This window comes from Saccopteryx leptura, chromosome 11 (genome assembly GCF_036850995.1).
Source record: "Saccopteryx leptura isolate mSacLep1 chromosome 11, mSacLep1_pri_phased_curated, whole genome shotgun sequence".
Lineage (NCBI taxonomy): Eukaryota > Metazoa > Chordata > Mammalia > Chiroptera > Emballonuridae > Saccopteryx > Saccopteryx leptura.
Window position 1 is genome coordinate 47,080,639 of NC_089513.1, and position 17,667 is coordinate 47,098,305.

The window sequence follows — 17,667 nt, forward strand, 5'->3', positions numbered from 1 at the left end:
GGGTAAATGTATTACATAAAGTTATTGAACTCAAGTTTTATTCATTATAAAATTCATACAACTAACTCCTCATCCATGTGAAAAAGCGAGAAATGCAAGTAAAAAAAACTACAACCACTGTATAAGACGCACCCAATTTTTAGACCCCAAATTTTTCGGGATGGTGCATCTTATACATGGAGAAATATCCTGTATTAATGGTATTATACACATTTTATTTTTAGATGAGAAAAGCACTTGTAAAGCACTAAGCAAAAAAAGTGTTCAGTTAATGTTACTTCTTGTTACTTTTACTGTAAGACTGAGCTGTTTTTCATCTTCTATGTGAAGAAGGGCAATATATAGATATAGATATAGATATAGATATAGGTAGATATCTTTTTTATTAGATCATAATTTGAGCCATAACATAATCTGTTACATTACAATATTATATTTTAAATTTGGTTACTTTTCCATTCTTTTGTATTTCAAGTATAAAATAGATATAAAAATAATTAAGCCTGACCAGGCGGTGGCACAATGGATAGAGCATCGGACTGGGATGCAGAAGACCCAGGTTCAAAACCCCAAGGTCGTCAGCTTGAGCACGGGCTCATCTGGTTTGAGCAAAAGCTCACCAGCTTGGACCCAAGGTCGCTGGCTCGAGCAAGGGGTTAATCGGTCTGCTGAAGGCCCATGTCAAGGCACATATGAGAAAGCAATCAATGAACTAAGATGTACCAACGAAAAACTGACTATTGATGCTTCTCATCTCTCTCTGTTCCTGTCTGTCTGTCCCTATCTATCCCTGTCTCTGACTCTATCTCTGTCTCTGAAAAAATAAATTAAAAAATAATAATAATAATTAAATGCTCTTATCTCTAACCTGATACAAAATCATTTCTAATAAAATCATCTTTTTCTCCTGAGTATTTCAAATAAAGATTAATTATATTTAAACTAGCAACAATTACTATAAAATGCCTTGATTAAATTTGCCAAGGAATTTCTGGTATGTACAAACTGGTTAAAGTATAACAGTTGACCAACTGAATTCTGTGTTCTTTTGCTGTTCATTGAATTCTGGTACCACAATTAGTTAAAAGGCTTTACACCTCTTTGATAAGAATTATAATTGGACTTAACCACTAGAATTAAGTACTCCATCAACTAATTTTGGACAGTTTTATTGAAATTGTTTATGAGTGTTTTACCAAAAAGTTTATCAGAGTATTGTACTTAGAAAACAAATAAAATGCTTGTCTCTTATTCTTTATATCTAGTTGATTCTGCCTGCATTCCTTATTTATTTATCTTCTATTCTTATCTTCTGTGAGTAATAGGATACTTCTGTACTTTTGCTTGCTCTTGTGTAAATCATGGCTCTGATTTGTTCCACTTGCTGCATAATTTTTTTTTTGCTAAGTATTTTTATATGAATGTTAAATGATATTTAAAGTCTTCTGTATCATATCCCATTTAAGCTGCAGTCCATTCCAGTCTTGCCTGGCTCTTAAGGTTATTGTTGTTAATTCATACATTTATAATTAAGTACTAAATGTTAATTTTATGGGGAAAGTGGCTTGGAATTTTTTTTTCTGCAATCTTTGTATGGCCATTAAAGTTGATTTTGTGATTGAAGCATGGAAGAGCAAATTATAGCACTTATTCATTTAGCTGTGTTCAAATGCCTGTCGCTGCATGCTGTCAGACAACTTGTAATAGCTTTTCCTTTTGTTACAATTGAAGACTGAATACTATATATTCTTTTTCTCCTAGAGTCAAGAATTGAAGGTTGGCTTTCAATACCAAATAGAGGAAATATCAAACGATATGGCTGGAAGAAACAGGTACTTTATTCCCCATTATTTTCTAGTTGATATTTTGTTATATATTTACCTTTAAAGCATGGAACTTGAATTAACTGCCCTATTATTAGCATGATTTTAGATTAATGCAATATAATTTAGATATAAATGGCAGGTATTGTGCCTATTACTTTAAACCAAGTTAATGTTGCTCTTACACCTCTTTCCCCTTTTTTCTCATTTCAGTATGTTGTGGTAAGCAGCAAAAAAATTTTGTTTTACAACGATGAACAAGATAAGGAACAATCCAATCCGTCTATGGTACTAGACATAGAGTAAGTTGCTTTTGATTGAATTTTAAGTCAGCTGAGTATTAACTTTTGATAATTATTTTTATACTTATGATTTAGTTTATATTTTATTTAATGTTATCTTTTTTCTTAAATTTAAATAACTTCACATTAAATATAATTTTAGCAAAATGTGAAAGATTGTGCATATATGATTTATGTATTCTAAAGACAGATTTTTTTTATTTCCATGTTTATTAGTTTTAAGTTCAGACAACATCTCAAAAAGTATATGATTATGTGATCATTTTAAAAAAGGAAATACAAATATATCTGTTCTTTTTAAAAACAGGTCAAAGAAGCCTATAATCAGCTATGTTTTTTCCTTGTATTCATTCTAAAGCCATTTTTTAGCACTGCTGCCTGTACTGTCATGGGTACTGTAGAATGTATAAAGATGATTAAGATAGTTTCCTATTTAACGAGTTTATAGACTAGTAGTAGAAAAGACATGCAACAAAATGTAAATTAAAAGAGAAGTGTAGTAGGTGCTATTCAAAAGAAACATAAATCTAAATGAAGTATTGCCATTGGAATTAAACATTTTTTAAGCCAGTTATAGTTAGAATATAAAAATAATTGAGCAAATACCAGAGAGTACTGATACTTTATTTCCTCTTTTTAACCCTTTGAGTAGTATGTACGTTCGTGTTTGACCTCGTGCCTCCTGACCATCCAGAGCAGGGGTCCCCAAACTTTTTACACAGGGGGCCAGTTCACTGTTCCTCAGACCGTTGGAGGGCCGGACTATAAAAAAAACTATGAACAAATCCCTATGCACACTGCACATATCTTATTTTAAAGTAAAAAAACAAAACGGGAACAAATACAATATTTAAAATAAAGAACAAGTAAATTTAAATCAACAAACTGACCAGTATTTCAATGAGAACTATGCTCCTCTCACTAACCACCAATGAAAGAGGTGCCCCTTCTGGAAGTGTGGTGGGGCCGGATAAATGGCCTCAGGGGGCCGCATGCAGCCCACGGGCCATAGTTTGGGGACCCCTGATCCAGAGTATGATCGTACAAAACTTTTATTTTTAAAATGTGTAAGGCAACATTTAAAAAAGGCAAATGTATGTGTTCTTCTTGTTTCCATAAATTGGTTATAAAACAAATATGATTTTAAGTTAATAAAACTGTAACTAACTAATTTTATTTTTTGAAAAAAAAGCTTACTCCTGGGAGTCAGCGAGCATGAAAAAAAACAACTCACTACTCAAAGGGTTAAAAAGCATTAGTTGTGAAAATTTAAATGATCATGTAAGTGGAATAATACATAAACAATAATAAGAGACATCGCCTGACCAGGCGGTGGCACAGTGGACAGAGCATCGGTCTGGGATGCGGAGGACCCAGGTTCGAGACCCCAAGGTCACCAGCTTGAGCAAAAAAAAAGCTCACCAGCTTGGACCCAAGGTCACTGGCTCAAGCAAGGGGTTACTTGGTCTGCTGAAGGCCCGCAGTCAAGGCACATATGAGAAAGCAATCAATGAACAGCTAAGGTGTCACAACGAAAAACTGATGATTGATGCTTCTCATCTCTCTCTGTTCCTGTCTGTCTGTCCCTATCTATCCCTCTCTCTGACACTGTCCCTGTAAAAAAAAAAATGAGACATCATTTTTCAATAAGTTAATTACTTTTTAGATCAATGAGAGCTTGTTTTTGTTTTACCTTTTTATTGAGGTATGATTTTCATATATTAAAATGAATACATCTTAAATGTTCTGTTCAATGTCTTGTGATTGTAAATACCCATGTACTCACCACCCAAGACAAGATAAAAAACATTTCCACCATCCTAGAAAGCTCACTTTTGCCCCTTCTATGAAAAAAGTCTGAATTCTATCACTAAGGTTAAATTTGCCTGTTCTACAACTTAATGTAAATGGAATATACTGTGTGTACTCTTTTGTGCCTGGCTTCTTTCACTCAGCCTAGAATTTTGCTATGTGCAGCAATTGTCTGTATTTTTTAATTGCTGAGTAATGTTCCATTGAATGAATATATCTGTTTGTTCATCCATTGTTCTATTAACAGACATTTGGGTACTTCCACTTTGAGACTATTATAAATTAGACTGCTATGAACATTCCTTTTGAAGACTTAAGTTTTAATTTCTCAAGAGTAAATATCTAGGAGTGGAATCCTAAGTCATAGAATAAATCTATGTTTAATCTTTAAAAAATCTACCAATTAGTTTTCAAAAAAATGGTTATACTATTTTATACTCACCAGTAATGAGTTTCAGTTTCTCCACATCCTCACCAACATTTGGTGTTGTCAGTCTTTGATTTTTTTTCTGTTCTAATGGATATGAAATGCTGTCGCAGGAAGGATAAATGGTGAGGGAAGGAGACTTGACTCTGTTAGTGAACACACAATATAGTGTGTAGATGATGTATTGTAGATTTAGTACACCTGAAGCCTGCGTAATTTTATTAACCAATGTCACCCTTATAAGTTGAAAAAGAAATGCTATTTCATTGTTCTAATTTGTATTTTTTCTTATGACTGATTATGCCAAGAATTTTTTCATGTATGTATGGACCATTTGTGTATCTTTTCTTAAGTGTCTCCAAGTCTTTAGCCCACTTTTTAATTGGGTTGCTTATCTTTTTAATATTGATTTGTAGAAGAAGTTCTGTGTACTGTATACAAATTTAATGACAGAAATATGTTGTGCAAATATTTCCCAATGCATGGCTTGCTTGTTCATTTTCTTTTTAGGTTTTTTTGGGGGCTTTTTTGTTTGGTTGTTTGGTTTTTGTATTTTTCTGAGCTGGAAACGGGGAGACACAGTCAGACAGACTCCCACATGCGCCCGACTGGGATCCACCCGGCACACCCACCAGGGGGCGACGCTCTGCCCACCAGGGGGCGATGCTCTGCCCCTCCAGGGCGTCGCTCTGTTGCGACCAGAGCCACTAGCGCCTGGGGCAGAGGCCAAGGAGCCATCCCCAGCGCCCGGGCCATCTTTGCTCCAATGGAGCCTTGGCTGCGAGAGGGGAAGAGAGAGACAGAGAGGAAGGAGAGGGGGAGGGCTGGAGAAGCAGATGGGTGCTTCTCTGTGTGCCCTGGCCGGGAATCAAACCCGGGACTTCTGCACGCCAGGCCGACGCTCTACCACTGAGCCAACCGGCCAGGGCCAACTTGTTCATTTTCTTTATGGCATCTTTTAACAGAGATTATGTATCAATTTTTAAAAAGAATTATCGTATTTTGTATTCTAAGAAATTTATGCCCGCTCAAAGGTTGGAGTTATTCTTTGTTTTCTTCTAGGAACTTTATAATTCTAGGTTTTAGAATTAAGTTATGATCTTAATTTTATTTTTGTATTTGATAAGAGGTAGTGGCTGAAGTTAGTTCTTTTTCCATGTGAATATCTGGTTTGGTTTTTATTTTTTTGATATGAATATCTTGTTCCAACACTATTTTTATATGCTGACCTTGAATCTTCTAATCTTGCTATTCTTTTTTTTTTTTTAAGAGTCAGAGGGAGGGATAGATAGAGACAGACAGGAACGGAGAGAGATGAGAAGCATCATTCATCAGGGTTTTTTTGGTTGCGACACCTTAGTTGTTCATTGATTGCTTTCTCATATGTGCCTTGACCGTGGGGCTACAGCAGACCAAGTAACCCCTTGCCCGAGCCAGCGACCTTAGGTCCAAGCTGGTGAGCTTTGCTCAAACCAGATGAGACCGCGCTCAAGCTGGCAACCTCGGGGTCTCGAACCTGGGTCCTCTGCATCCCAGTCTGATGCTCTATCCACTGTGCCACCGCCTGGTCAGGCCTATTCATTTATTTTTATAGGTCTTTTGATTCCACAGTGCTTTTCTATATACACAGTGATGTCTTCTTCAAATAATAATAATGTTAAATACTTTCTTTTCAATCTGTATGCTATTATCGCATGCATAGATTCTTATGACCACCACCACAGTCAGTAACATTCCATCACAGTCAATAACAGTTCCATCATAGGGATCCCTCATGTTACCCTTTTATAACCACAGAAAGCGCCTTTTCTCCACCCCTCCCTAATTCCTGCCAACTACTGTTATGTTCTCCATCTCTATGATTTTGTCATTGTCAGGATGTTATACAAATGGAATCAAATACTATGTAAACTTCGGGATTATGTTTTTCACTCAGTGTAATTCCTTTGAGATCCATCCAACTTGTAGTTGTTTCCTTGAATTTGTTGAATAGTACTCCATGGTACTGACATATATACCATAGTTAGTTTAACCATTCATTTGGGTTGTTTACAGTTTGAGGCTGTTAGAAATAAAGCTCCTGTGAGCATTTATGTACAGATTTTCACAGATATAAATGTTTGTTTCTCTGGAGTAAAAAGACCCAGGCGTACAATTGCCAGTTCATATGGTTAGCATATATTTAGTTTTATAAAGAATTGACACACTCCTTTCCAGAGTGTCTCTGCAATTTTACATTTTGCCCACAATTGTGTGAATGATCTAGTTTCTCTACATCCTCATAAGCATTTGCTTCATTAGTATTGTTATTTTAAAAATTCTGATGTGTAGTGATACCTATTTTGATTTTAATTTTTTTAATGACTAATTTCTCTTCAAGAAATGTTTATCTCTTTTACTGTGAGTTTTTGTGATGGCGTATATCATATTTATTTTCATTTTAGTAAGTTGTTTCATGTTCGACCTGTAACCCAAGGAGATGTGTACAGAGCTGAAACTGAAGAAATTCCTAAAATATTCCAGGTAAAAATAAATTATAATTTCAGATCTTTTACTAAGTACCAAGTATATTTTCTGAAGTAAATATATTTACACCATTTGAAATCTGTATATACAGATACAAATAATTTTTCATCTTCTTTTATCATTCCTGAATATAGATACTATATGCAAATGAAGGTGAATGTAGAAAAGATGTAGAGATGGAACCAGTACAACAAGCTGAAAAAACTAATTTTCAGAATCACAAAGGCCATGAGTTCATTCCTACACTCTACCACTTCCCCGCCAACTGTGAGGCCTGTGCCAAACCTCTCTGGCATGTGTTCAAGCCACCCCCTGCCCTAGAATGTCGAAGATGCCATGTAAAGTGCCACAGAGATCATTTAGATAAGAAAGAGGACTTAATTTCTCCATGTAAAGGTAAGGCATGAAAATTTTTACAACTTATAACAAATTAGAGAATTACATCCCAGTAACTTTTTCAAGTGTAGCATTTTCTATACCAAGTTGAAAAGAGGTTATAAGAAGTAATATTTTTCCTGACCTGGGGTGGCACAGAGAATAGAGCATGGACCTGGAATTTTAAGGTTGCGGGTTCGAAACCCTGGGCTTGCCCAGTCAAGGCAAGTAACCAATGAACAACTAAAGTGAAGCAACTATGAGCTGATACTTCTAACTGCACCCTCCCCCTTGTAAAATCAATAAATAAAATTTTAAAAATAATGAAGTAATATTTTGACACTGGTGGAGCAACAATTATCAGTTTACAATTATAGCTTTGAACATAATGTCTTTAAAGAAAATCACCCTCTTGTAAAAAATAAAAACTATCACTGAGAAATTATTCTAAATTGGAGACAAGAATTATAGGTGAGTTCTATAGTTCCCCCTTGAGTTTTTACCTCTGACTTGTTCTCTTCTTATCTGGTTTTCATGCCTGGACCAGTATGCAGTATCATAGACAAAATGTTACCAGAGATAACTAGAGGGAAATAATACAGGCTTATCTATTTTAAGATAAGAAACTTGTGTTCTAAAAATGCATTCACTTATGTCTCACTTCTGTATTTTTTGTATCTCTTATTTTATTTTTCTTATTAGTTTATAACTAGTATTTTCTTATTAAGTTTTCAGCCTTAATGAAATTAAGGAGAAAGGGGTATTGTTCAAACTTGATTAAGCATTATCTTTGCAAATTTTAGAACTTAGGAAATTATGCATTCAGTGGGGCTTTTTTAGATTTTATGACTTTAATTTTACTTTTTTTTTTTCTTAACGTAGTAAGTTATGATGTAACATCAGCAAGAGATATGCTGTTGTTAGCATGTTCTCAGGATGAACAAAAAAAATGGGTAACTCATTTAGTAAAGAAGATACCTAAGAATCCACCATCTGGTTTTGTTCGTGCCTCTCCTCGAACACTTTCTACAAGATCCACTGCAAATCAGTCTTTCCGGAAAGTGGTCAAAAATACATCTGGAAAAGCTAGGTAAGGGTTGAAATGTTAACCTCCTTAACAGTGTGAAACTGATTGCATAACACCTATTAAAATTTTAATCTATTTGTTCTTTTCTCCATAGAGAGCATTATTTGTAGCCAGGTATTTGTATATGATTTGAAATGACTTTACAAATTAGTTTAACTGACTATCCTGTTAGAAGTTAATCACATTTATAAATACCATATTTATTTAGTTCCATGCAAAATTCTGGCATTGGTTAAATATGTGTCATGTCTATACATGGCACATATTAAGCCCTTAATATTTAAAAAATCTTGTGGTTTATCCCTTTTTCAATGTAAGTAGAGTCATATAAAAGTTTGCTTATCTTTTATTTTCAACCATGTTGGCATTGTTTTTGCTTTGTTTTAATCAAAACTATTTGGTATTCTCAGTGACTGGTGTTACAAAGAAACTTCCAGTTAAGTATACTTTTGTGGTTTTGATGAAATGTTTTCAAAACTATATTCTATAAAAACAACAATTACAGGACATCATTAAACCCTTTCTTGAAGAGAGGTTATATCTCAGTAAGTTCTCATTCTGACATGACTAAATGAAGATCAGAGGAATTAGACCACTTGCACCAGATCACATAGATAACTAGTGGCATAGTCAGGATCGGAACCCATTTTCATCTCATTCTAAAGCCTATGTTTTTTTCTCCTGTACCAAATACCAACTTTCCCTGGAGTAATCCCTAAATTAAGAGGGGCATTTGACTCCAGAACCTGAGACCTATCCTAGGTTTGCCTCTCTGTACTATCACCTAAGTCTTTTAAGCAGGCTTGAGACCATCTTGAATTCATCCCATTTTTTCTCTCCCTCAAGTCTAATTCTTTGAAGAGTTATACCATTTTTCCTTCTATATTCTTCAGCTGCCACACTACTCCAGTGTGTCATTGTTTTACTCATGACTAATCTTTCTAGAATCCTGTGTCAATCCCCTCCTGCATAGGATAAAAGCTGGATCTAAAATTACTTAAAATTGATTATTATATCTTTGTGTGTGTGTCTGTGTGTGTGCGTACATATATATGTTTGAAATAGAGTAGAAACAAAAAGGAGATAATACTAAATGTATTTTTACATTTTCTTGCTTTTCAAATTTTGTTATTAGCTACAGAGATATGTAATTTGCCTTTCTCTCCAACTGAGTGCATTTTTTAAATTACGGTTTTTTCTTTTTTTCTCACTAACAGTTAATCGTGTGACCAGGCACCTTGTGGAATCATGTGGGATGCTACCTGATAAACCAGGCTTCTCTAACCATGCAGAGCAAACAGGCTGTTCCTTTGACACAATATCACAGGCTTCAGGGTTAAGATTGCTGTTAATCTATCCATGCTTTGGCACAAAAGCACACCAAGGATTTGTTTTTGTTTTTTGTTTTTTTGCGGGTTTGCCTACAGGTAGATTAGATTAATTATTACTATGTAATGTAAGTACAATTGGGGAAAAGCTTAGCTAGATATATATTTTTTAAAAAGGTGCTGCCTTTTTGAATTTCTAAGAAAACGCCTGTCAATCATGATAGAACACTGTTTCCTCATATGACTGAGAGGAAGGGACTTTCACTTGTAAGTGGAATGGCCATCACTATCAAGATCAGCTCGTGGAAGGAGTAAAGAAAATATCTCAAAATGAGATAACTGCAATTTTTTAAAAAGACTTCAGTTTTTGTGCTCTTGCAAGACTATACAAAACTATTTTAAGAAAGCGGTGACATCACTTGACTTCAGTGCTCTCACTGTAGAATTTAAAAGCCTTATTATTGGTTGCCCATGGTGGACTTGATGGAGAATAAATATCTTACATTATGCTTTACAAAATACTGTGTGTGTTTCAGCAAGTTTGTAGACTGGGAATTGGGGAAAAGCAAAAAAAGTACATTTAATCTATGCATTTTTGCCAAGCCATATTGAGTTATTTTACTGCTAGAGACATTAGGAACTAACTGTACAAAAGAACCAAGTTTAAAAACATTCTGTGGGGTACATCATTTCTGTAATTGTATAATGTATTTCTTTGTGGTTTTATGTGATAAAGACATTAAGTTAAACATATAAGAAATGTATGCACTGTTTGAAATGTAAATTATTTTTAGAACACTTAGAACAATGGGCGTTGCATTGAGCTTTTAGTGCCTTAATTTGAGAGAATTATTTTACTGCCATGACTAAATATAGATGTTTCAAAAACCATATTTTCAAAAAGTTATGTGTCAGTTAGTTTTTCATTGATAATTGGTTTAATTTTAAATATTTAGAGGTTTAACTTTCATAAATTAAGTACAATCTTTGCATCAAAATACCTGCTAAAATAATGATTTTATAAAACTGCAGAACATGTACAAAGTTGCATCAATATAAAAGAAAATTATGGCAATACATCTGTGATGTTTTCCAGTTACCATAAGAATTACCAGATAAATGCTGTTGAACTCTTGTCCAATAACAAGAGTAGATTCATATGGGCAGTATGATTTATTGTTTATTTTTTTAACCAAATACCTCCTCAGTAATTTATAATGGCTTTGCAGTAATGTGTATCAAATAAGAAGCACTGGAAAACTGATTCGTCTCTAGGATGATATGCATGCTTCAAGTGGTATTGAAAGCCGCACTGGTGGATATGTAATAATAAACATATCTGTTATTAATATACTAATGACTCTGTGCTCATTTAATGAGAAATAAAAGTAATTTATGGATGAATACCTTTAATAATGACTGCTATGGTGTTTTCTCATGGCTAAAATGAATAGGAACCATGTTAAAACTTTCTGGCTGTGTATAAATGTTTATTCAATTACATCATTAGATTAAAGTGAATTTTTAAAAGAAGAGATCTGATTTGGGCCCTAAAAAAGAACAGCTATATTTGAAAAGAAAAGTTGACTAATGTCTGTTTGGAAACAATTGTTTTTGTGAGCAGAGAGAGGCTCTGACAGCCTTTCTTCCAGACTCTTCCGAGGAGATTTGTATAGTAAACAGCCTTGGAAGATCCTGTGTCTTCCAAGGAGGAAGGCATGTGTGTCTGCTGTCCAGTGTAATAAATGCTCCCTCCAGGGCAACAGTTGGGCAGGTTTGCTTGAACTCATTACAGAAGATCCAGCTACCCTCCACTTGGGGTTTCTTCCCTGTGACACAAACCCACTGTATGCTCAAGCACCTTCCTGCGCCACTCTGCGTCACACCCATGGGACTTGGGGGGGGAGTAAGAGGAGTGAACACAAAACATGAGGCTCATGCTGCTTGCACTGTTAGTGTCAAGTTGTCTGTCTGTGATCCAGGCATCTCATGTCTTGCCAGGATCCATGAAACTTTGGCAGGCTAACTTGTTTGCGAGTAGAGTAGAATCTCAGACCCGTCACTATTCTTGACAACGTCCTTACCATCTTCTTAGAACCACCACCATTACCTAATGTATTAAGGTCTAATGTATTAATGTATAAGGCCCGGTAAAGTGCAGAGAACAGAGTTCATTTTTATTAGTTTAAGCAAGAAAGGACTTTTTCTTAAACAAAACACTAACCTGAGCATAGAATGGTTGAGAACTGAGAGAGCTTTGAGGAATGACTCCAAATGCCATACTACAGAGCCAGATCAACCACGAGAGCTGCTTCTCTTCTAAGCTCAGGAAACCACTAACTCCCAAAGTATACTAACGTGAGCATCAGGTGAGTGCCATGATAAGGAAGCCGCACAACTGCTGGTTCTCTACAATATTTTTCTGTACCTGCTACAATTTACACCACGTTAGATGCTTTGTACCATTCCTCCTGCCACTTCCAAACCTCATGTCTGGACACTGGGATCTCTGTCACCATTTCTTCAGAAAAATTATGATAATTTCATGATAATGCTTGTCAGCCTCCATCTCACTTCTGCCTTCTGGGCCGAAAGTGAATTATATTCAGAACTCTAGATGTCAGGAAGTCTGGGAAATAAGCGTTTAGTTTTCACTTCACTGCAGAAAGACTCACGAAGAGTGTGGGATGGAGGGTCAGCACCAAGCCTGCTCATTCACCACATCAGCAAGCTTGAGCTGAGGCCACGGACTCTGATCTAGAAAAAAAAATAGTCACTGTCATTGTTCACAGGCTCAAAACAACTATAAGTGAAAGAATTTAAACATGCAACCAAACTACATGAAAAAATTATGTTCACATTTTTCTCTATCACAAATTTTCTAATCAAATTTAGTAATTAAATTAATCAGTTTGTCGTTTTTTACGGGGTTGCTAGTTTGAGTTTCCAGTTTTTGTTTTTCATTTTCTAACACTTCCACAATTCTTTCAGCTCAGAAAGAAAGTACAACTAAGGCTTACCTCAGAAAGGTTGTGAGATCAGTTCCAGGTCATCACAGTAAAGTGAGTCAAATTAAGTTTTTGGTTTCTCTGTAGATATAAAAGTTATAGGCCCTGGCTGGTTAGCTCAGTTGGTCAGGGCATCATCCCCAAACGACAAGGTTGCAGATTCAATTCCCAGTCAGGGCTCACACAGGAAGCAACCATTGAATGCACAGCTGAGGGGAACAACAAATGAATGCTTCCCTCTCCCCTGTCTCTCCCTTCTTCTCTCTGTCTCTCTAAAAATCAATAAATTTTAAAAATTAAGTCCTGGCTTGATAGCTCGGTTGGAATATAGTCTGAAGCACAGAGGTTGCTGGTTTGATACCCAGTCAGGGCACATACAGGAATGGCTCAGTGTTCCTGTCTCTCTCTCCCTGCCTCTCCGAAAAGAAAAGAAAACGTATGCTTACACTATACTGTAGCCTATTAAGTGTGTAGCAGTGTGTCTAAAAAGCATACATACCTTAATTTTAAAATACATTATTGCTAGAAAACGCTAACCATCACTGGAGCCTTGAGCGAGTCCTGATCTTTAGCTGGTGCAGGATCTTCCTCAGTGTTACGGCTGCTGACTGGGATGCTGCTGGCTGAGAGTGGAGGGGCTCTGGCAATTTTTAAAAATAAGACAAAAATTGCTGATTCATTTACCTCTTCTTTCATCACTTTCTCTGTAGCTTGCAGTGTTGTCTGATAGCATTTTACCAACAGAACTTCTTTCAAAATTGGAGTCCTCTCAAACCCTGCTGCTGCTTTACTAACCAAGTTTATATGATAGTCTAAAGCCTTTGTCGTCACTTCAACAATCTTTATAGCATCTTCATCAAGAGTAGATTCCAGCCTGACCAGGCAGTGGTGCAGTGGATAGAGCATCGGATTGAGATGAGGAAGACCAAGGTTCAAGACTCTGAGTTCGCCAGCAAGGGGTTACTCTGTCTGCTGAAGGCCCGTGGTCAAGGCACATATGAGAAAGCAATCAGTGAACAACTAAGGTGTTGCAACGCGCAATGAAAAACTAATGATTGATGCTTCTCATCTCTTTGTCCCTGTCTATTCCTCTCTCTGAATCTCTCTCTCTGTCTCTGAAAAAAAAAAAAAAAGAGTAGATTCCAGCTCAAGAAACCACTTTCTTTGCTCATCCATAAAAAGCAACTCTTCATTCAAATTTTATCATGAGGTTGCAGCATTCAGTTACATCTTCACGCTCCACTTCTAATTCTAGTTCTCTTACCATTTCTACCGCATTTGCAGTTACTTTCTCCACTGAAGTCTTGAACCCCTTGAAGTTGTTCATGGGGTTGGAATCAACTTCTTTCAAACTCCTGTTAGTGCTGATATTTTGACCTCTTCTCATGAATCACTAATGTAACAAATGTACTTAGTGGCATCTAGAATGCTAAATTCTTCTCAGAAGTTTTTTTATTATTATTGAATTTTTAAAGAGAGAGGAATGGGGAGAGAGAGAGGAACATTGATCTCTTCCTGTATGTCCTGACTGAGGATTGAACCTGCAACCTCTATGCTTCAGGATGACATTCTAACCAACCTTGCCATCCAGCCAGGGCCAGAAGGTTTTCAATTTACTTTGCCCAGTTCTATAGAAGGAATCACTATTTGTGGCAGCTGTAGCCTTACAAAAGGTATTTCTTAAAAATCATAAAACTTGGGGCCCTGGCCAGTTGGCTCAGTGGTAGAGCGTAGGCCTGATGTGTGTAAATCCCAGGTTTGATTCCCGGTCAGGGCACACAGGAGAAGTGCCCATCTGTTTCTCCATCCTTCCCTCTCCTTTCTCTCTATCTCTCTCTTCCCCTCCTGCAGCCAAGGCTCCATGGGAGCAAAGATGGCCCAAGCACTGAGGATGGCTCCAGTTGCAGGAGAGCAAAGCCCCAGATGGGCCAAGCATCACCCCCTGGTGGGCATGCCGGGTGATCCCGGTAGGGTGCATGCAAGAATCTGTCTACCACCCCCCACTTCTCACTTTGGAAAAATACAAAAAGGAAAAAAAAAATCGTAAGACTTGGGTCATGGCCAGGTAGCTAAATGGATAGAGTGTCATCCTAGCATGCCAAGGTTGCAGGTTCAATCCTGGGTCAGGGCACATACAAGAAGCAACCAGTGAACCTGACCAGGTGGTGGTGGCTTAGTAGATCGAGTATCCGCCCTGGGACAGTGAGAACCCAGGTTCAAAACCCTGAGGTCGCAGGCTTGAGTGCAGTGTGGCCGGCTAGAGTGAGGGATCATAAATGTGACCCCATGGTCACTGGCTTGAGCCCAAAGGTCACTGGCTTGAAGCCTCTTGTGACCCAGAAGCCCAAGATGCCTGACTTGAGCAAGGAGTAACTGTCTCAGCTGGGCCCCACCCCCTTCAAGGCACCTATTAATGAACAACTAAGGTGTCATAACTATGAGCTGATGCTTCTCATCTCTCTACCTTCCTGTATTATGTCTGTTCCTGTCTGTCTATCTCTTTTCACTTGCTTAAAAAAAAAAAAAAAGCAACCAGTGAACCTCACCTGTGGTGGCGCAGTGGATAAAGCATTGATCTGGAGTGCTGAGGTCACCGGTTCAAATCCCTGGCCTTGCCCAGTCAAGGCACATAAGGAGAGTTGATGCTTCCTGCTCCTGCCCAACCCCCACCTGTCTCTCTCTCTGTCGCCTCTCAAAAAAAAAAAAGCAACCAATGAGTGCCCAAATAATGAGGACAATGAGTTGATGCTTCTCTATGTCCCTTCCTCATCTCCCCTCACATCAGTGGAAAAAGATTTTTTAAATCATAAGACTTGAAAGTCAAAATTACTTCTTCCCACCACCACCCCGAAGTGAAAAGCAGGGGGAGGAGGGGACAGACCAGGGGTCCCCAAACTTTTCACACAGGGGGCCAGTTCACTGTCCCTCAGACCGTTGGAGGGCCAGACTATAAAAAAAACTATGAACAAATCCCTATGCACACTGCACATATCTTATTTTAAAGTAAAAAAAAACAAAACAGGAACAAATACAATATTTAAAATAAAGAACAAGTACATTTAAATCAACAAACTGACCAGTATTTCAATGGGAACTATGCTCCTCTCACTGACCACCAATGAAAGAGTTGCCCCTTCTGGAAGTGCCGCGGGGGCAGGATAAATGGCCTTAGGGGGCTGCATGCGGCCCGTGGGCTGTAGTTTGGGGACCCTTGGGACAGACTCCCACATGCACCCGACCAGGATCCACCCGGCATGCCCACTAGGAGGTGATGCTCGGCCCACCTGGAGCATTGCCCCACTGCAACTGGAGCCATTCTAGCACCTGAGGCAGAGGCCATGGAGCCATCCTCAGAGCCTGGGGCCAACTTTGCTCCAATGGAGCCTTAACTGCAGGAGGGGAAGAAAGAGATAGGAAGAAGAGAGGGAAGGGTGGAGAAGCAGATGGGTGCTTCTCCTGTGTGCCCTGGCCAGGAATTGAACCTGGGACTTCCACACACAGAGCCTGATGCTGTACCACTGAGCAAATCGGCCAGGGCCCAAAATTACTTCTTGATCCATGGGTTGAAAAATATACAGTGTGTCCGTAAAGTCATGGTGCACTTTTGACCGGTCACAGAAAAGCAACAAAAGACGATAGAAATGTGAAATCTGCACCAAATAAAAGGAAAACTCTCCCAGTTTCTGTAGGATGATGTGGCAGCATGTGTGCCTGTGGAGATGATGACGTAACACTGTGTATACAGTGGAGCAGCCCACGGCCATGCCAGTCGAGATGTGGATGGTACAGAGGAAAGTTCAGTGTGTTCTGTGGCTCGCTAAACTTGAATCCATGACCAAAGTGCAACGTGAATATCGGCGCGTTTATAACGAAGCGCCACCACATAGGAATAACATTACTCAGTGGGATAAGCAGTTGAAGGAAACCGGCAGTTTGGTGGAGAAACCCCGTTCTGGTAGACCATCAGTGACGACTCTGTAGAGGCTATATGGGATAGCTACCTAAGGAGCCCTAAAAAATCTGTGCGTGAGCCCACATCGAACTGCACTGAATAGGTATGAAACTGGGAGAGTTTTCCTTTTATTTGGTGCAGACTTCACATTTCAGTCGTCTTTTGTTGCTTTCCTGTGACCGGTCAAAAGTGCACCATGACTTTACGGACACACTGTAGGTTGTGTTAGCAAGCATAAAAGCAACATTAATCTTGTACATCTCCATCAGAGCCATTGAGTGAAAAGGTGAATTAATGAGCAATAAAATTTTGAAAGAAGTCTTTTTATTCTAAGCAGTAGGTCTCACCATTGGGCTTAAAATAATCAGTAAACCATGTTGTATGTAAACTAATGTTTGTTCATCCAGGCTTTGTTGGGAGCACAGGCAGAGCAGATTCAGATACTTCTTAAGGGCCCTAGGATTTTTGGAATGGTAAATGAGCTTCAACTTAAAGTCTCCCTAAAAATCACTATACAGGCCCTGGCCGGCTGGCTCAGCAGTAGAGCGTCAGCCTGGCGTGCTGGGGACCCGGGTTCAATTCCCGGCCAGGGCACATAGGAGAAGTGCCCATTTGCTTCTCCACCCCCCCCCCCCCCTCCTTCCTCTCTGTCTCTCTCTTTCCCTCCCGCAGCCAAGGCTCCATTGGAGCAAAGATGGCCCGGGCGCTGGGGATGGCTCCTTGGCCTCTGCCCCAGGTGCTAGAGTGGCTCTGGTCGCGGCAGAGTGACACCCCAGAGGGGCAGAGCATCGCCCCCTGGTGGGCAGAGCATCGCCCCTGGTGGGCGTGCCGGGTGGATCCCGGTCGGGCGCATGCGGGAGTCTGTCTGACTGTCTCTCCCCGTTTCCAGCTTCAGAAAAATACAAAAAAAAAAAAAATTGTGATACAGAAGTAATAAATCAGACATTATTCTCTAAAGGTTATTATGGTTAAATAGGGTGATTTATTTGCATTACTACTGCTTTTAGGATTCTAATTTAGAAATCCT

The 17,667-nt window shown here is 38.4% G+C and overlaps 1 protein-coding gene across 1 annotated transcript in view; it reads left to right on the forward strand.

Annotated features, from left to right (window-relative positions):
* The window catches only part of ROCK1 (Rho associated coiled-coil containing protein kinase 1), a 159,191-nt gene extending 148,963 nt beyond the window's left edge, over nt 1-10,228 (forward strand). Inside the window, exons 28-33 of the mRNA XM_066353644.1 lie at nt 1,762-1,832; nt 2,037-2,125; nt 6,809-6,887; nt 7,025-7,286; nt 8,148-8,355; nt 9,570-10,228. Of these exons, the coding sequence (XP_066209741.1) occupies nt 1,762-1,832; nt 2,037-2,125; nt 6,809-6,887; nt 7,025-7,286; nt 8,148-8,355; nt 9,570-9,573 (713 nt within the window). The 3' untranslated portion in view covers nt 9,574-10,228. The remainder of the gene's footprint in view (nt 1-1,761; nt 1,833-2,036; nt 2,126-6,808; nt 6,888-7,024; nt 7,287-8,147; nt 8,356-9,569) is intronic.
* The last annotated feature ends 7,439 nt before the right edge of the window (nt 10,229-17,667 follow it).